At 40.1% G+C, this 21,208-nt stretch overlaps 1 protein-coding gene across 1 annotated transcript in view; it reads right to left on the reverse strand.

Moving 5' to 3' along the window:
- Positions 1-21,006, reverse strand: part of SLC16A10 (solute carrier family 16 member 10) — a 59,396-nt gene extending 38,390 nt beyond the window's left edge. The window contains exon 1 of the mRNA XM_075268150.1: positions 20,643-21,006. Coding sequence (XP_075124251.1) covers positions 20,643-21,006 — 364 coding nt within the window. The remainder of the gene's footprint in view (positions 1-20,642) is intronic.
- Between the last annotated feature and the right edge of the window lie 202 nt (positions 21,007-21,208).

Below are 21,208 nucleotides of genomic sequence, written 5' to 3' on the forward strand. Positions count from 1 at the left end.
AAAATGTTATCCATGTTCAGCTCTGTTCCCAATTGCAACATATTTGGCAGAGTAATCTTTTTTAAGAAAGTCAAGTCATGGAGTCATATTATACAGATTATAAAATATACTACCAGTAAATATATTTGTTGTAGAGATCATAGAAAATTAACTGTATTTGCCATGTTTACAAGCATTTAAAATGATCCATTGAAGAATTATATTTATATAGTATGGCGTTAGCAGGTATTCAAAGTGTATAGCAATGTGTACAGCCACCTAGTAAACGAAACACTAGAGGACCTGCAATCTCAGTCATTCTATCCAGCAGAGTGGCCCACTATTCACTAACAGTCTATACAAATTGTTGCAACTTTGGCAGAAAGGACCAGAGCCTGTGCAGTAGGAAAGGAATTAACAGCACACTTAAGGCGTCTGCAATTATTATCTATCTACAAGGGAACTAGTTGTCAGGGGGGGAAGGAGACTGATTAGGAAATTTATTGAGTGCTACATTTAAAGGAGACTGACTGGTGGTGATGGTGATCTGGGGGGAGTGAAGACACAATAGAGTGCACATAAGGGATTTTGGGAATTGTAGGGAAAAAATGGCATAGTACAAAAGATTAGCAGTGGTCCTCAGCCAGATACATAAAATAAACATGTGTTACATTACTTCCGTCTGTAGCAGGTCCAGAAGAAATCTGCAACAGATGAGGTGGTATACTGTGGATATATGTCTGCAACATGTAGTTAAATCCATATATATATTTTTCTCAACATGTTAATTGGAGTTTAGTAAATGCACATTCACATGTATTACTTTGATGCAGATTTCCTTTGAGTTGCTTTATGTTACAATACATTATTTCTTTAGTAAAATTGGGAAACATCTACTTCCCAAGTGTAAAAACAATGTGAACTCCAAGAAACAATAAAAATGTAAAGTAATAAAACAAAAACATTTTAGAACTGGAATGTGAAAACAATGAAAAGTATCAATAAAGACTACACAGACTATTCATGTGTTGCTCTGTTTTACCCCTCGTTCACATCTGCGTTCGGTATTCCATTCGGGGAGTCCACACGGGGACTCCCTGAACGGAACACTGAACGCAACTGCAAGCGGTGTGCAGTAAAAGCACACAGACCCAATAGACTATAATGGGGTCCGTGTGCTTGCCGTGTGCTGACCAAACAAATCATACGGACAGGAAAGTAGATTGTGAACTACTTTCCTGTCCGCATGATCCCTGCGGAGATCTGTCGGCAAGCACACGGAGCCTATTATAGTCTATGGGGATCCATGTGCTTTCACTGGCACACCGCTTGCAGTTGCGTTCAATATTCTGGCCTTATCCAACTCCTGCTTCTGACTATAAATCATGGACAGTATATGAGGGAGCAGATGGACAACAGTAAGGCACTATACACACTGTTGTCATTATGTTGGGTCTACAGCAGCCATAAAAGATCAATTATCAAAATAATGATCCATTATAATCTTTTTATTTTTTTGTTACTAGATTATAACATGGCATGCCAACCTGAAAAAGAAAAAAAAGCAACACTAGTGTGAACAGAGCATAACACATGAATGCAGGATGCGACCACATAGAGTTTGATTGTAGTCTGTAACCATAGAGACAAGTGTGTTTGCATAGGATTTGCAGACATAAAAAGGCAGGATATTTTTAATGAAGGCGATTTGCAAAGTCTATGTACAAAAGTGTACTTGACTCAAAAGTGACAACAGATTATTTAGGCAACAGTGGAGTACAGAAATAGCACTGTGTTTCTCGTAATGAAGCAACACATATTTAATTATCTGTACTTGTGTATTTTTATGGGACTAGTCCAGACGCTGCAGGAAACATAATCTACACTTTACCAGGCATTTGTACCATTGCCAAGAATATAAAGCCACAGCTACTAAACCCAAACATGAACACGGCAAACAGGGGACGAATTTATTGAAAAATAGCTGCTAGAAATTGTGCCTAGAGGCATAACATAAGGTTGTGATTGTATTCATGTCACGTGAGATGCCCAAGTTTAATATTCTGAAGTATATCACAATATCAAGTTATCTTTCAAACAATTTTATATATGTTCATATGCCGTGTACTTTGGTGAAGATCATATCACCTCTAAACTGTGCCTGGATTTTATTTTGTCATTAGAAATATGCTGGGGGTGATGTGACTTGCCAAGAATGGACAGGGACAGTATTGATGTTATTCAGGAGAAACAGAGCATGAGAATCCATGTGCAAATGGTAAAAGTGCCAGTATCTGATGATATTTTACCAAAGTATGTTTTTGTTGTTGTTTTTTTTGCAGGGTGCCCTTGTATTGAATAACACAGAAGAACGGAATAAAAAAAAAAAAGAAAAGAAAAAAGCATACTCATATACTGTATATCTACCCAAGGTAGACCGAAAACGTATTCCTTAAGTCTTCATTGGTAGACTGGAGGCCAAACTTTTGACATATTCTCCAGGAGTTTCCTTGACTCGTCTGGCTCAAATGCAGAGTGAATTTGCCCATTCTATGTAACGTACTTTCTAGCCAGTATAACATAAAGGACTGTTAATCTGCTGCAATTATTTGACCACTGGGACACAATTTAATATAAAGCAGGATATAGAAATGATACTTTCCATTTTGAAAGCAATGTGAATAAGAGCTATTTCTACACATAAGAAAGGCTCACACTGGTTACAACTAGACACGTCTTTGATGCAAATTGGTGCATTGTTGGCGCATCTAGTTTGGGTTAAAAAATGTTGTCTTGCCAGTCATGTGGATATTAACTTCTCAGAAAAAGGGGGCATGATTTAAATGTACCCACAGTGCACCAAAATTCTGTTGTGAAGTTCATGCCTCGAAGTAAGCCAACTAAAAGGTGGTATAAACTTGGACTGGACAGTCTAAAGATGCACCACATGTATCATCTAGTATCAGACACTGTGATAAATCTGCTGAATTTTCAGACAGCCTATGTTTGCACTATGGAACTTTTAATAAATCTGGGCCACTCTGGTTAGACCATAGAAGACAGTGAAACCTGTCACTATACTTAGTCACAGACCTATCCAAATGACGTTTAAGGAAAAAGACCAATAGTTATATCACATATTCAATTTGACATATTGTAAATGCTGAACTTTGCAGTCATAAAAGCAAATGGGATGCAGTCACTCTGAATTTACTAAAATTCTTTCTTACAGGTTAGCGATATTCTAAAACTTCATCGCTACAGCCAAATAAACTGACCAGTGGGAGTCACCAGAGTGCTTGACCAGAAGGGGGATTTACCATGTGGGTTCTGCTTAGTTTATGTGATTTTTTTTCACCTTCGCCAAATTCTGCATGATTCAGGGAAACCTTATAATGACCAATTCTGAGCTAAGAGGTTTAATAAATACATAGAACCCAAAACATGTTCATAGCACAGTAATCTGTCCCCGTTGTGTCATAACAATACAGTTTAGGAATTCTAGGGAAAAAAAAACTACAGCCATACCTTGTATTGCACTGTAGTACAAACTAAAGGTCAGTGGTCTCTGAGAGCTTTAGATAAGGATGGAATTGACCATTTTTCCCTCTTTAGCTTTAATTATCTAGACTGAAACTCACATAAAGAAGTCACATATTTCTGGAACTCCTTTACATATTTATTTTATATTCATAAAATGTTTAGGTAAATGTGCGCTTTCACACTAGTCACATGTAATAAATTAACTCCTTAAAGTGAATGTCTAACATCAAGTATAATAATAATAATAACAATAATAATAATAATAAAAAATTTTATTTATATAGCGCCAACATATTCCGCAGCGCTGTGAAATCTGGTTTATTCTACATACAATTCTGTGCTATATTCATATGCAGCAGATTTGTTGCAGAAATTTCAGCAGCTGCGCCATGAAAGGGAGTTTCAAGTTAATGGGAACTAAGCTACAATATTCTGTCATGGTTACCCTTTGGCCATTGGACAGTGTATGGGGCCTTCTGCTTATGGCTTTGTATACTGTATAGTTGTGATAAAGATGATTGGTTGAGGTGCTAGGTGCCAGTCCCCAATCCATGTCATACTGATAAGCTATCCAAAAAGTCCAATGTCAAAACTCAGCAAAGCCCGAAACTCCCCTTGAATCCATGTTCAACCACATTCCATACTCTCACTGAGTAACTGTATATGGAGTATGGGCTTGGAGTAGGGGGCTGTGATAGAGATAGAGAATATGATGGTGGGAGAGGGTGCTTTCATATGACACCAAAAGCAAGTTTTTTATGTTTTCTAATTTTCAGGCTATATCTTCACTTATTTGAAAATGATCAAATCTGTACAATGTAAATCTATGGAGAGGGGAAGAAGAGGTGAGTTCACTAAAGCAGAAAGACAACTACACTGTAGAGACAGTTTTCTTTCATAACACTTCTGACAGAAATTACTCATTTAATGATATAGACAGCCTCATCTCATATCTCTGTTTTTCTTCTTCTCCTTCAACTCATCTATAGACTTCATTGTAAATGTTTTTCTTTGGTTTACAAAAAGAATAATTAACAAGATAATAAAATATAAAAGTCACATATTTTAACATCGTTCAACACTGTCCCTCACTGTGACTCAATAGTAAAACCCAGCGTCTAAACTGCAGAAAGGGTTAACAAAGAAACACATGTCCTACTAAAGCCCCATGCAACGTTTTTCATTGAGTTAAATTTCATGATCGAGATCGGGATCGAGATCGGCTGGAAAATGATCGGAAATCGGATTTTAAAATCGATCTTGAAATCTCAAGATCGGCTCAACCCCAAAAGTGACTTTTCCCATAGAAAAGCATTGACTAGGGTTGAGGTTCGGGATCGGAAAAGATCGGATTCTGATCGGCGATCGAGCAAATTTCACGATCGAGATTGGCTGGAAAATGATCGGAAATCTCATCGGCTCAACCCTACTCATATGCTTTTGATAACGCAGCTTTTTGGCGGTGTTTTTTTCCCTGCAGGGTCTGCATGGGATTCACTTTGATGTCACTGTAACATTCTGCATTTTTTTCTGCCGTGTTTCCAAAACATGGGGCCTTTGTCTTACGTCTACTTTAAAACACAGGAAACATACCATCTATTTCAAACTGTATGCTGTAAACAGGAGGCTGGATTCACACCCAAAATTGCCATACATTTGTCTGACTTGTCCCGAACTCCAATTTAAAAAAGTCTACTATAGTTTTTCTGAAATAAATGTATCAAGTTAGTCTATTCAGCATGTTATAAAAAGAACCCCAAGCACAAATATAAGCATGCCAATGTATACCAAATAGTGTAGTCTTTTTCCATACGACTAACCCATATAATGCTACAAATACTGAGCAATATATATTTTTAATTTTCTCTCTTTCAGGTGCATGGCCGAATATCCTATGAGCCTTTCCTAAAAAGACAGCATGGCTGGAATGGAGCATCCACTACTATGTAGCATGTTATGATGGAGGGCTTTTGTGTAACAAGACGGAAGGAAACAGACACTTAACAAACTTTCCAGACATCTCCATTCTGCCTGGTTTATTTTGGGATTTGGTGCTTTTGGGTGCAGTGACATGAGGCAGAGATGGGGGCTTATTGTATTATCTCATACACAATTAACTTCTTCACAATACACACTACTTCTGACAGCCTGACAAATCTCAGTTAACTATCCACTGTGCAAACTAATCTTCCGTGGCAAATTCAAGCAATTACCTATAGATTAGTCCACAATGATTCCTTTATCCTCATCACTGAGCTGACATAATAGAGATTAGCTAGAGCCATTTTATTTCTGTGTTCACACTTCATGTCCGGCAACCTTCAAACACTATTCCTGGAGCAATCACAAAGCTGGATTACATGTCATCAATGTCACCATTAATACCAGGAGTGAAAACAAAATGTTAAGAGATTATATAAAGATTATAAATATAGATATCAATTATATTAAAAAAATGTATGTAAACAATAACTGAACAATTTGATGCAGAAATATGTATGTACAAGGCAAAAATGTCAGAGAACAGCAATATAAAAGGGGTTTTCTGTTGAGGTATTTTTTGATAATGATGATCTATAGTCAGATTGGTGGGGTCTGACACCCAGCCCCCACAACAGTCAGGTGTTCTAGATAGCATCTGGTGTTGGAAACCTATGGTGGTGGTACAATAGGAAGTAGAAGGCACTGTCCCCAATATGGGAACTTGTTCTGGGGGCCCACCAAACAGTTCCTTTGCTGAATCTTGCATATGTGCTGAATGCCCGGTAACCAGCGTTGGGCATTACTGGTAATACTGATAGCTCTGTATCATCATGCCCTATAGTACTGTGCATGCTTCAATAGCTCCATGGTCAGTTCATGCAAAGTACTGTATACGGAATTACATGGCCATGGAGCACTCAACACATGTGCAAAGGGCATCAGGAATTTTGGGGCCCCATACTGGCAGAATCTTTGGGCTCTTCTCCTCCCCAATGTGTCTTACAGTTTCCTGTCCTATGGTCACTACACAATAAATATAATATTCCCCTGTCCCTCCAGAGTGTATAAAGCTTCCCAGCCTCCAGTATAAAGCTCCACATGGTTTATAATGCTCCACAGAGCTTCTAAACAGTATATTGCTCAACACAGTATAAAATGTTCCCAAGAGCTCCCCCCACAATTTAATGCTCCATAGTAGCCACAAACAGCATAATGCTCCATAGCATCCCCACACAGTATAAAAAGCTTGCCTGGGCCCCCCACGGTGTAATGCTCCACAGTGGTCACACACAGTATAATATACTCCCCTGAGCCCCCCAATGCTCTACAGTGGTTGTATACTGTATAAAATGCTCCCAAGAGTGTCCCCTCTAAAAGTGAAATGCTTAACTTTACAGATATGTGTCACTGCATAGGAAACAGAATCATTTTTGTGCTATCATTAATACTAGTCTTGTATGCAGACATGTAGGCTTCGTTCACTGCTAAGTCATGTTCTCAAAATATAGAAGGCTATTGGGAAATAAAATTCTTTGCATTGCTTTATAGAAGCAGACTGGAAAAGCAGCCAGCTCGCTGTGTACTGAGCAGTTAACTTACATGAACTGAAATGTATTGTGCAACACTAAGCTGTAAAAAAAAAAAAAAAAAAAAAATTATAAATGAGAATATTTTCTGTTGCCTGAGGCATTACTTAGACGACTTCCAGACTGAAAGTCATCTCAGAGAACAGCAAACACCAGACAACCCAGGGATACAAGTACAATAAAGTAAAGTACAGTACCATAAATACTATGACATAATGCAAGTATCAATGATCTGATATAAAATGTTTTCAGGGCCTCAGTTATAACATAAAAAGGTGATACATGCTTTTCTTCATGAGCTTAGCTACAGCATATTAAAAGACTACTGAACGGCATCAAAACCTGCAGCCACTCCTACCTATTACAGCAGTTTATGTCCTTGTTGTGGTTACTAGTATACCACTGTATGACTGTAGATGTCGATGTAGCAGGATAGAGACAATGGGAGAGATTTATGAAGACCAATATTTTTGAATGGCAAAGAATTCAACTGATTTATAACAAGTCAGACACCTCCTCTTATATCAGACGCATCCTTAGGCAGACCACGTATTTACAGTGACATCTGCACCAGCTTGTAGCTGGGACTGATCTCAGGAACCATTTATGTCAGAAAAGGGGGGATAAACTGTGAGAAATCTTATGGAGCAGCTAGCCCCATCATCAGCATGTCCTTGCCATGCCTTCATTTAAAAAATGGCAAAGGAGGCTAAAAACAACTTGGTTAACAACCTTTCTATGCCAGAAAACTGGTGTAAGTAGAATATAAATCTGAAGCATTAAAGGTAGTCAGTCTATCATTGGATCAATGCATTTTTCACTAAGCATATGTTGGAATAGCCTATAGAAAGGCTATTCTAGTCCTAACGTTCCTCTTATTTTATTGCAAGGGTGGGTTCACATCTGCGCCCAGTCTCTGCTTTGTGGGTTTTCGTCTTCTGCCGACAGGAAACGGAGACCCGTTATTCAGTGTCCGGCTGTGAGCGTCTTCTGGTCTCCGCGGCAAAACCGAGGTTTTTAATTGGACACAAAGTCCTGCATGTCTGACTTTGTATCTGGTTAAAAAAAGCGGTTTTGCCACGGAGAGCAGAAGACGCTCATGGGCACTCAGGAGCGAGCACTTTGCAAACCCATTCAAAACTGACTGCTGGTTCTGTCTGCTGTCCAGTTTTTCGGGCACAAGACGGAAATCTTAAAGCGGAGACCAGGTGCAGGTGTGAACCTGCCCTTAACATAGGACCCATTTTTTGATGTCTTCACAATATCTTCACAACCTTTACAATTCTTGCATCCACTGAACTTGTGAGTTTTTGGATAGTTTCTGCTTGAATTTCTTTGCAGGATGCCAGAATAGCCTCCCAGAGCTGAGTTTTGATGTGAACTGAAGCCCACCCTCATAGATCTTTTGCTTGAGGCTACTCCAAAGGTTCTTAATAGGGTTGAAATCAGGGGAGAATGGTGGGCAAACCATGAGTTTCTCTCCTTTTATACTCATAGCAGCCTCAATAACTTACTGCAGTTCTTTGCTTCCTGGGATGGTGCATTGCACTGCATGAAGATTATTTTGCTCTGGAAAGCATGGTTCTTCTTTTTGTACCATGGAAGAAAGTGGTCTGTCAGAAACGCAGTATACCTCACAGATATCATTTTCACACCTTCAGGGATCCTAAGGGGCGTAAGAGCTCTCTCCTCATGATTCTGGCCCAAACCATGACTATCATCTCCTTGATGGCATCACAGCCTTTTTGGGGCATGGTGGCCATCCACTACTCCATCCATCTGGACCATCCAGGGTTGCACAGCACTGATCAGTAAACAATACTATTTAAAATTTAGTCTTCATGTATGTTTAGGCCTATTGCAACTGTTTCTGCTTGTGAGCGCTGTTTAGGGGTGACTGAATAGTAGGTTTATACACAACTGCAAGCCTCTAGAGCAGGGGTGCTCACACTTTTTCAGCGTGTGAGCTATTTTTTAGCTGACCAAGGCAGAAGATCTACCAGGGCGGGGCTGGGGTGGGCCTGTGGGTGGGCTTGTGGGTGGGCGTATCTGTGGGCGTGACCGGGTAAGTGGGCGGGACCAGGCGGATCGTGACAGCAGGAGACTGGCTGCCCAGAGATCCCCGCAGTCTGTCTGTTCACAGCGCCTGCCAGTGTCCGGAGATGACTCTCAGCCTGCACTGTGAACAAGCAGACACCGGGGATCCCTGCATCCCACGATCGACCCATACGTCCTTTGCGATCTACCAGTAGATCGCGATCAACGTATTGGGCACCCCTGCTCTAGAGGAGCCTGCACCTACATAGGACTCCAGAGGCATCAGCAGTGATGTAGCATAGTGAAAATGTGATTTCTGTGTGCAGGAACATTGCTGTGTAGTCTAACAGCAGAAGAGTAAAGTCAAGTTCATGCCAAGAGTTGTACACAATCCCAGAAGTTACATGTACACGGCAAGATTATTATAGTAAATTAGTAATTAGAAGAAGTCTGTTTTGGAGAATGAGGATAATTGAGCTATTAAGACTTTAAGGCTACTTAAACATTAATGCTCAATGTTCTTTTCTTCCTCTGAGAGATATAAGGCAGAAACCTTTATTACACTTTATTGATCATTTGATGGGCGGTTGAAACTCTCCATCAGTTTTTACTGCACAATATATGTATCTAGAAAACTATATGTTTCTCCTCAAGTAATATCTCCAACTATAAAGAATATTCATAGATTGGGATTCTGGTGTCACCTGAAACGGAGCAAAAAATTAAAAAGTACACGTATGCCATAATTTGGGGGTGCTATCTATATGTCTAGACCTATTCTGATGATATCACTGAATGTATTACTATGTAATGTTGTATTAGTTATATGTGATCACTTTGGTCAGTTTACTAGCTGCTATAAAAGCTAGAAACTGTCATTTCTGGCATACCTTCAGTGTACCTGAAAAACACAAATTAATTGTCCAACATGACTTTAAAAGGATATTTGGCAGAAACACTAAAGCTAAAAATAATTTTTTTCAAAAGACAAATAAACTGTGGTTTTTGGTGCAGTTTTGTTAATTAAAAAATGTTTAAATTAGAAAACCTTACTAAACTACACTAAAACTGCACTTCTTCAAGTGCAGTTTTGATGAAGTTTCATAACTGCACTGTGTGAAAGCACCATCACCCACCATGCAGAGAAAAAGTCACCATCACCATGCTCCCTTGGTCTCCAGCAACCCCTACACGTTATAATGGTCCCCAGCGGCCTTACACATGTTATAATGGTTCTCAGCAGCCCCAAAACACTATAATAGTCTGTTTGGCCCCTAGCCATGCTATAATGGTACAGTGACCATTACACAGGTTATAACGCTCCACAGTGGCTACTCACATTATAATGGTCTCCAATAGCCCATACACAGACTAAAATGCTCCACAATGGCTCCCAAATTTTATAATGGTCCCCAGTGGCCCCTACACAGGTTATAATGCATCCTGAGGATGCAGATATAGTTGAAAGTAGATGTGTGGTCATCTTTCCACCAAAGTTTCGTGGCACCCCTGGGGGTTTTTGTAACAAAATATGCAATAAATTAGAGAATACCAAGGCCATCAAGCACAACAAAATACTTGAGCTTGTCTAGAGATCCAGCTGAAATCAGCAAGACCTGTTGATACAAATTCTGATATCCATGACCAGTTTAAGAAAGCATAGCATTCAGAATAAGTGGGAAAGTACCAATGTCTGAAAAAGTGAGCTGGAACAGTGAAAAGTAGGCCGCACAATCATGAGAATAGTGAGTATGACAAATAGTTCGGACTATAGATTAAGTAGTTAGGTTAAGTATGTGACTTCTGCTCAGTTCTAGGTTCACAAACACAGTTCCGTATCATAGATGGATAGACACTCTCTGAGGCATCTATTAAGTGCTGTACTGCCTCTGTCCACCATAGTGCTTGGTTTGCAATGACAAGGCTGCAGCGCTGAATGCTATCGCTTCCTCAAACAGTCCAAATAGTGTACCTTCCTCAAACAGCTGCCTGGTGAGAGTTCCTGGTGTCCAACCCCACTGATCTGATATTGATGCTCTATTCTATGGAATGGCCATAAATATCCTAGTCCTGAAAAACCCCTTTAACATCACTATGTGGAATCAGTGAGAAAAGTCTCCACATCCACACATTACTACTACCGTATATACTCGAGTATAAGCCGACCCGAATATAAGCCGAGGCCCCTAATTTTACCACAAAAAACTGGGAAAACTTATTGACTTGAGCATAAGCCAAGGGGGAGAAATGCAGCAGCTACTGGAAAATTTCAAAAATTAAAATGGCCAGAGTTTTTGGGTGCAGTAGATGCTGGGTGCTGGGAAAGGGGAGGGGTGTTTTGGTTGTCTGCCCCTTCCCTGAGCTTGAGGACTGTTTTTTTTTTTTCCCCCACTTGTAAATCAGTCTGGCTGAATATAGGGTATCTGCAGTGCTCCTATTAACCCCTTTCCGACAGAAGAGGAGCACTGCAGATAACCTATATTCATTAGACCGGGCACTTTCAGAAACAGGGATACCTAATGTGTATGTGTTTCACAGTCATTTTCTAGGTTTATATGTATTCTAGGGAAAGGAGTGATTTAGAACTTTTATTTTATTTATTTTTTAAAAGCTTCTTTTTTTCCCCACTATTTTATGGGACATTGATACATTGATATTGCGGCTGGTCATAGACCCCCCCTCCCCTCCTAAAATTAAAAAATAAATAAATTGATAAAATAAATAAATAAATTAAAAAATTTGCTGACTCGAGTATAAGCCGAAGGGGGCTTTTTCAGCACAAAAACTGTGCTGAAAAATTCAGCTTATACTCGAGTATATACGGTATCTTACTAGTACGAGTTGACAAGCTTTTTGCTTCTTTCTCCATCTTCTCTCAACTACGTGCAATTAAGGATTCTGTATCTATTATGCACCACTAATATATCGACTTCAATTAAATGAAATTCTTCTTGAAATATGTATCATGTTTTGTTAAGCACTCATCCTAGGGAATCTCCATTCTAATGTTCCAACTAAGGAGACTCCACATTCTTCTTATCTTCTACCAAGCACAAGCTGGCACATGAAATGCTGCCAAGAAAAATCTATATTCATTCTGGAGTTGATACATATTCCTGCATAATTTAATATTACCATTTTATCACTGAGTTGCAATGACTGCTACAGTGAAGCAATGTAAGAGTGCTGAACACAAAGACTAAAACAGTTTGTGTTCAACCAGCCACTAAATATATATATATATATATATATATATATATATATATATATATATATATATATATACACTCACCGGCCACTTTATTAGGTACACCATGCTAGTAACGGGTTGGACCCCCTTTTGCCTTCAGAACTGCCTCAATTCTTCGTGGCATAGATTCAACAAGGTGCTGGAAGCATTCCTCAGAGATTTTGGTCTATATTGACATGATGGCATCACACAGTTGCCGCAGATTTGTCGGCTGCACATCCATGATGCGAATCTCCCGTTCCACCACATCCCAAAGATGCTCTATTGGATTGAGATCTGGTGACTGTGGAGGCCATTGGAGTACAGTGAACTCATTGGCATGTTCAAGAAACCAGTCTGAGATGATTCCAGCTTTATGACATGGCGCATTATCCTGCTGAAAGTAGCCATCAGATGTTGGGTACATTGTGGTCATAAAGGGATGGACATGGTCAGCAACAATACTCAGGTAGGCTTTGGCGTTGCAACGATGCTCAATTGGTACCAAGGGGCCCAAAGAGTGCCAAGAAAATATTCCCCACACCATGACACCACCACCACCAGTCTGAACCGTTGATACAAGGCATGATGGATCCATGCTTTCATGTTGTTGACGCCAAATTCTGACCCTACCATCCGAATGTCGCAGCAGAAATCGAGACTCATCAGACCAGGCAACGTTTTTCCAATCTTCAATTGTCCAATTTCGATGAGCTTGTGCAAATTGTAGCCTCAGTTTCCTGTTCTTAGCTGAAAGGAGTGGCACCCGGTGTGGTCTTCTGCTGCTGTAGCCCATCTGCCTCAAAGTTCGACGTACTGTGCGTTCAGAGATGCTCTTCTGGGTACCTTGGTTGTAACGGGTGGCTATTTGAGTCACTGTTGCCTTTCTATCAGCTCGAACCAGTCTGGCCATTCTCCTCTGACCTCTGGCATCAACAACGCATTTCCGCCCACAGAACTGCCGCTCACTGGATGTTTTTTCTTTTTCGGACCATTCTCTGTAAACCCTAGAGATGGTTGTGCGTGAAAATCCCAGTAGATCAGCAGTTTCTGAAATACTCAGACCAGCCCTTCTGGCACCAACAACCATGCCACGTTCAAAGGCACTCAAATCACCTTTCTTCTCCATACTGATGCTCGGTTTGAACTGCAGGAGATTGTCTTGACCATGTCTACATGCCTAAATGCACTGAGTTGCCGCCATGTGATTGGCTGATTAGAAATTAAGTGTTAACGAGCAGTTGGACAGGTGTACCTAATAAAGTGGCCGGTGAGTGTATATATATATATATATATATATATATATATATATGTATCATATTTATTTAAATGGACTGAAATATGTAAATAACTTAATTTTTTAGCAAGGTAATTGTGAATCATCAATGTAATCTAGGAATTGGTATGCCCATTCATAAATGCTGGCACATGTTTGAAATCATATTTTTTTTAGGTGACCCCTAAAAGAAGGGAATATAGTTGCTTGATGCCCAAGCCTTTCTAAGTAGCTCTCCTAACTTTTATACATTCCTAAACGCTATAAAATCCAGATCTACACTATGTAATCTGAGAGACAGGAACTGTGAGATATATGATAAGAAAATAAATCCCATTCAACACCCTTGACTGAATTTAAAGGTTTTCCACGGAAAGAGAGTTTTACAGCTGTTCACATTATAGACAAGACTGAAACAGCTGTCAGAAAATAATGATGTAATAGGACTTTGAATAAAGTTATTGTAACCTTTAGGTTTAGGTTCTCCAGCATATAATATATATGGTACTATTGCTTAAGGCAGGGTCCACACCGTTGGATTTCGTTATGAAGGTGTCCGTTTAAAAAAAAAAAAAGGCCACCTATCATAATAGGCAATAACAGACATTAAGGGCGGGTTCACACCTGCACCCGGTCTCTGGTTAGTGGTTTCCGTCTTCTGCACGAGAAACTGGACAGGAGATGTTTTTGCGTTTTTGCGTGATTGAGGAACAAACACACAAACATCCAAACACACAAACTTTCATAGTTATAATATTAGTAGGATAGGATGGTTGTAGTTCTGGCATTTTCAGACGCGGGGATACCTACTGTTTATGTTTGTTTTATTTATATATATTTTTATATTTATTTTTATTTGGGATCTAGGGAAAATTAGGGGATTTATTTATTTTTACATTTTTTGAAGACTTTATAGACTACTACGGGTCTTAAACCATAGGGGTCTGATGATTGGTACAATATACTGCAGTCTATTGAAAAATAGACTTCTATCACAGGCCTTCTAATGGCAACCTGTAATAGAACTATAGTGAAGACAGACCTGGGAGCCATCACTGGGGAGATTTATCACTGTGATTATGTATATTTTCAGCATAAAAAGAATTACATTTGTACTGAAAACCATGGAGAGATTTAAGACTGGAAACCCCTGCAATAGCAAAGATTGCACCTAGTTTATGGTGCCGGACTGGTCATAAATGGGGCACATGCTCTGGCAATCCATGTGCAGATACTGAAATCAAAGCTGAGGTTTGTATTTTTATGCCACTTTTCTGGCATGGGTAATGATAAATTTGCCCGATCATTTCTGATGATTAACAAATAGAGACCCAACAAGCTGATTTTCAATTTTCTCTACTTAAAAGGGAAGGAATTGAAGCTGCAAAGATCCATTAAGTAAAATAGCCTGGTGGATCCAACAGTATATATAGCACCCCACATTTACATAGACCTACTTGGGTGAAAATAACTCAACTGGGCCTAGTTGAACTGTATGTGGTTTACACCAGATTATAGTCCTTTGCCCTGAAACAATGAAGAATTAGAGAGGCTAGGCAGATAAATTGCTGTTATCAGTTACATATGACAGTAGTATGCATAACAGACAGTCTGGGTCATCAACAGGAAGCAGGGGAAAGAGTTAGCAATGGTAGGGAGAAGCAGTACAAAACAGAGCAAGGGAGTTGTTAAGTCAATGTCAATGCCAGGAACACTATCAGTAAGTTACAATAATAAAGTATTCAGACACTTTGTACCAATACAGAAGACAAAATACTATTGTGACTACTTTTCAGAATTGTTATAACTGGTAATTTACTGATAGCAAATACATACTAAGATTTGAGGGCTATCCGCTATTAGAAACTCCCATAAGTACTCATAATTTACATATGATCCACTTAAATTATTTACTTGAGATTATGTAAATGAATACCAGCATTTCTTATCTGCCCACTCCCATTTATAATTCTCTGCTGTGCCCTTTTGATCATACTCAGAAAAAAAAAAGTAAAAGCTAAATAATAAAACTGAGGACTAACAAATAGGTGAGGCAAAAGACACTCTGAACTCTAAAGTAACTCTAAGTATTTTGTTCTGTTTAGGAGTCAGGACAAAAAGTCAGATGTGTAGAAAATCCTTGTGCATGCGATGAGATTTGTGCATTTCATTTCAAATAATGACATCAGATGGGAACCATGCCAATGTCTACAATCCCGCAATCCAAGGATTGTGTATCAGAACCGCCTTGCCTTTAATATCCCTAGCAAGAAAAACTACCTTGTTCCAGTAATTAAAACATGCTGTCTTAGCTTTGCACACAATGTTACTTTTTTTCTTCACAGAATTATTCTGGAAACGTACCAAACACTGAACCCCACTTCAGGCTGGGGCCCCACGTAGAATAAATGTCGCGATTTGGCATAAACGCTGTTACGGCTTTGGAAATCACAGCATGTCAATCATACCTACAGAAACACTTGTGGTTTCCCTATAGGTGTAATGGAAGCAGAACAGTTTCTTCTGTGGACTTTCTGTGAAAAGTGCTGTGCGAAAAAACGTGATATATTTCCGGCAAGGTTTTTTCCCACTGCGCAGAGCCAAAGCTTAAAACAAGTAATTCCTGCACTATTTAAAGGGATTCTATCATTGTATTTTTTCTGCCTACCACGTCGGAGCTATTCTTCTCCTACCTATAGATGTCTTCTCCGCACCGCTGTTCGTTAGAAATCCCGGTTTTCGTCAGTATGCAAATGAGTTCTCTTGCAGCACTGGGGGCAGGCCCCAGCGCTCAAACAGCACTGGGGGCATCCCCAATGCTGCGAGAGAACTCTCCAGCGCCGCCTCCATCTTTGTCTGGAACGGTCTCTCTTCGCGTCTTCTTCGGGTGCTGGGTTCAAACTGCGCATGCCTGCCAGCTACAAAAAATGGCCGCTTACACTTACTGTGTAAGCAGCCATTTTCTTGTGGTCGGTGGGCCTGCGCAGTCAGCTTTGCCCGAGGCCTAGAAGTTTGAACCCAGCTCCAAAAGCAGGATCGAAGAGAGGCCATACCAGACGAAGATGGAGGCGGCTCTGGAGATTTCTCTCGAAGCATTGGGGACGCCCCCAGTGCTGTTTGGCCCGGAGAAGACATCTAAAGGTGGGAGAGGAATAGCCTTTCTTAAGGCAATTCCAACGTGGTAGGCAGAAAAAATACAATTTTAATGATAGTGTAGATCTATGTTCACCACTACCCGTTACTCTTTGATAACTTGTGGTGTAGGTAGAGACAGAAAAATCTAAACACGTATTCATCAAAAACTTTAAGACAAATTACATATGGGAACAACCTAAAACCATTCTGGCTCCACCCTTCTGGTCAAATAAACTTTGCAAAGTGAAATCTTACTTTGGCAGCCTAGATTATATATCACAAGTAGTCTGCCTTAGGCCATGAACGCAACCTCAACTTCCAAAAATGCAAAATGGCAAGCAAACCTATCATGCACCATAATAGTATAACTGTTCTCAGCTGATCATTTTGGCTAAAAGTTTACTTCTATATTTGTCTTGGTTAGGGTGGGTTCACATCTGTGCCTCAGTATCCGCTTTCAGGTTTCCGTCTTCTGCCCGAGAAACTGGACAGGAGACGGAAACTGGCAGTCAGTTTTCAAATCCATACATTTGAATGGGTTTGCAAAGTGTCCGCCTGTGAGAGTTTTGTGGTCTCCGCGCGAAACCGTTTTTTTTAACCGGACACAAAGTCGGACATGCAGGACTTTGTGTCTGGTTAAAAAAAAAAACGGTTTAGCTGAGAAGACCACAAAAAGCTCACCGGCGGACACTGTCTACCAGGTTTCTGTCTCCTGTCTGCAGAAGACGGAAACCCGAAAGCAGAGACCAAGGCGCAGATGTGAACCCGCCCTTAATCAGTTTTTAATGACGGTTCTTTTCCATATGCCCTACTAGGTGAGGGTAAGAGAAGATAGCCAGAACATGAAGCCACTGCACAAATAATTGTTTTTTTCTGAAAGACCACTGACAAATATAGAGATACTCATTTATTTAATACAGCCTCATGTGATAACTTACTAACTTTGTAGCTCCATTTTTCATTGGGAGGCACCTTCACCCCTTACATACTTGATGTATTTATTTATAAAAATATGCTCGGACTGGCAAAAAAAAAAGTCCTACTAACCCTTATCAATCCCATTCCAAAAATCCACAAGGCCCCCCTGCTTTCCGGTCACACTCAACACACAGGAAATACCACCCCGCCAATCACAGGCCACAAATGGTGGCATTTATGTGTGTATTGTGACAAGACCAGGGAGTAGAAACCAAAGTAGATGTGCTCCTGTTTATGCTATGACTTAAATAGGAGCAATGCTGTATGTCCTCCCCATCCACTGAAGATATTTCTGCGGGGTCTCAGTGTCAGACCCTCACAGATCACATTCTGATGATGTACTCTGTGGATATCTCATCCATATGAAAACTCCATATTGAGCTGAAAAATCTCTTTAAAGAAAATAAACTCACATTTTAATCACCAACTCTGTACCAGGACTGTCTTACCTTTACAGCACTTCTGTAGTACTCAATTTATGTCTGTAGTGTGACAAACTCTCCAAAGTAGTGTAAAGCCCCACCAAAAGACCACATTTTTTAGAACACTTCCCCCATGTACACCATATTTTTACTTCCCTTATCCTCTTTATATACTAACCTCTTATTTAAGAGGAATACCCCCTCCCAATGACACCATACTTCACTACAACACAGCTGTTTGACTATATATCACACAACTCTGACAAGCCACATGTCAAATTATAGCACTGCAGAAATTGGCATGTCATAAATGTCTAGGATTGAAGTATCCCTTTAACAACAAAATCTGTATATTAACTTGCTCTTTTCAAAAATGTGGGTACAATAAGGACAGCAAAATCCTTAAATGACTCCCCTCCCCAGACTTCCCCTTCATTGCACACATCTGCAACAAGCAGTACATTCAGTACATTAATTCACTTTGAAAATAATAACATGCTCAATTTAAATAAACTTCCAGAAATGCACTTAAGTAATTGACTAACCAGGCCACATATGGCAGCATGTGGTTCCTCTTATTTACAGGATGATGTAATAATCTTATGGAACATTCTTCCAAGTCTCAGAACAACTGAGACCTCTCTCTATAAATGATGTTACTTGCAACTATTCACTGAAACACAAGCTCCATATTCCCTTCTCCCCCAACTCCGCTTACAGGGGTATAGAAGGCAGAGATATTGATATCTGTGCTGGGTTTTGTGCATTGATGTACTGGTTTAGTTGCCCTTTGGCTACGTATGATAAAGATGTAAAAAAAAGCAGTCACTGTGGAATCTCGGTCACACAAAGTTATAGCTCCCCGCTCCCAGATCTTTGCCTTCTGAGACTCTGCAGGTATAGCTGGAAGGCAGGGGGTGGAGCCTAACAGCATTCAAAAAGTTTGACTAAAAAAGTGCACACACAAAGGGTCTTACAATAAACTGCACGTAAATATTGCATTGAGTTTTATGTATACAGTTACCAAACATGCAACCAGTTTTAGCAGCTGTACTGTGTGCCATAGCTTTTCTATGTTACATTGCCAAACATTATAGATCAAAATTGCTACAATTATAATATATACTAAACATGACCCCAGTCATATTTATATGCAGAACTTTAGAAAGGCCCCTTGGTTATATTCATTTACAGAACTTTAGCCAGGTCCCCGGTCACATTCATATATAAATCTTTAGCCAGGCCCCCAGTCATAGTCACACACAACTTTAGCCAGGCCCCCCAGTCATATTACTTTAGCCTGGTCATATTAATTTACAGAACTTTAGCCAGGTCCCCAGTCATATTCATATATATATATCTTTAGCTAGGCCCCTGGTCATATTCATATATAGAACTTTAGGCAGTCCCTGGCTATCTAAAACTATGTATAGTACTGCAAGAAAGTGTTCTGTATATGAAAGTACCTGTCCCTGCATGTGCTTTATAACTAGTAGCAAACGGCGCTGTTCTATTTTGGCATAGGCCATTTGTGCTGGCTGGAAGTATTTATGGCTGTAAAGCTGAACACTTGCCTCAGAGGCCTACAGAAAAGCAAGCAGATCAATACAAGGGAGGAAAAGGAAGACACTACTGGCATTCCACAAAACAAAAGAGGCATGCAGGAGTTATCTGATGCTATCCCATCAGGGGGTCACTGGATCTCCCTGTGGTGCACTCAGTACTAATGCTGACCAAACCTAAACCAAGCACAAATCCTGCAGCAAAACATAATAACATTGGCTTCTACTCCAAAAAACATGAAAAGGCTTTCAAAGTATGCAGAATAGACAGTCAAAGAATAAAAGATAGAGGGATAGATAGATAGATAGATAGATAGATAGATAGACACCAAATATATAAATTAGAGATATGCTTTGGCAATGCCAAATATCTATTCGGACGTGCCAATAAAGCTTGTTTGATTTGATTTGATATGAGGCATATAGATATCAGACAGATGTATATTACAAATATATATTACTTAAAGGATAAGTCTAAAATATCTGACAGATATAGAATGAAATCAAAAGCTATGAGAGAAAATGAGTTAAGATATGAGATGTATAGGTAGATATTAGATAGACAATAGATACATAGCTAATACATGGTAGGTAAATACAAACAGATGAAAGGTTCTGCTCTCCAGCATATTTGTGATACACATGTGACGTTAAATTATTATTGTAACATTGTATATGATATAGCCTTCTTTATTCTTATGTGTGCCATCACATCTGCTATATGACATACACTAGGTCCTGACATGGCTGCAGAACCTCTTACAATATGGAGAAGAAGTTCTACGAAGTTCTGAGCACTTTAACACAAAGCAGAGCAGATGTGGTGTCAGAATAAGAACAAAGAGCAGAGTAAACTTGTGCCCCCCTCCCCACTTCTTCTGCCCCTAGTGGCTGCACAATCCCCCCATTCACCTGTCTTGAACATAAGTTGAGGGTCATTTTCCGAGCCGAACTCTTTTATGAGGACCACGAAGAGGACTCCACATGCGTTCTGGATGCCAAACACTGAGCCATTGCACCACATGGCAGACAGCATGACCATCCAGCCCCAGCCTCCCTCCGGGTGAGTGAAGCCACCAGGGTCCTGTCCTGAGTTGGTGGCCTCCATGCTTTCCAGCTTCTTGACTTCAGTCCCTGGTTCGGAGATCCATTCTCCATTCTCTTTTTTCTCCTCCACATTGAGCGGTGAGCTTTCGTCTACTGCTGGGGTGTGCTCTTCTGCCGGCGACTTCTCGGTCCCCAGCTCTTCCTCACCTTGGGCTTTGTAGTCTGTCATCTCTGCACTGGTGGTCCCGCAATAGTCTGCAGCCAGCACCGGTCACAACAGGAAGAGGCTTCCTCTACTCTGCTCCTGTCATGCAGCAGGGAAGTGCTTGGAGCTACAGTGCAGCACAGCAGGACTTACAGTAAGTCACAACTTGTAATGTAGTCACTGACTGTCCCAGCAGAAGCCGAGCATGTACTACCTGCTGTTCCCC

Source organism: Leptodactylus fuscus, chromosome 3 (genome assembly GCF_031893055.1).
Source record: "Leptodactylus fuscus isolate aLepFus1 chromosome 3, aLepFus1.hap2, whole genome shotgun sequence".
NCBI classification, from domain to species: domain Eukaryota; kingdom Metazoa; phylum Chordata; class Amphibia; order Anura; family Leptodactylidae; genus Leptodactylus; species Leptodactylus fuscus.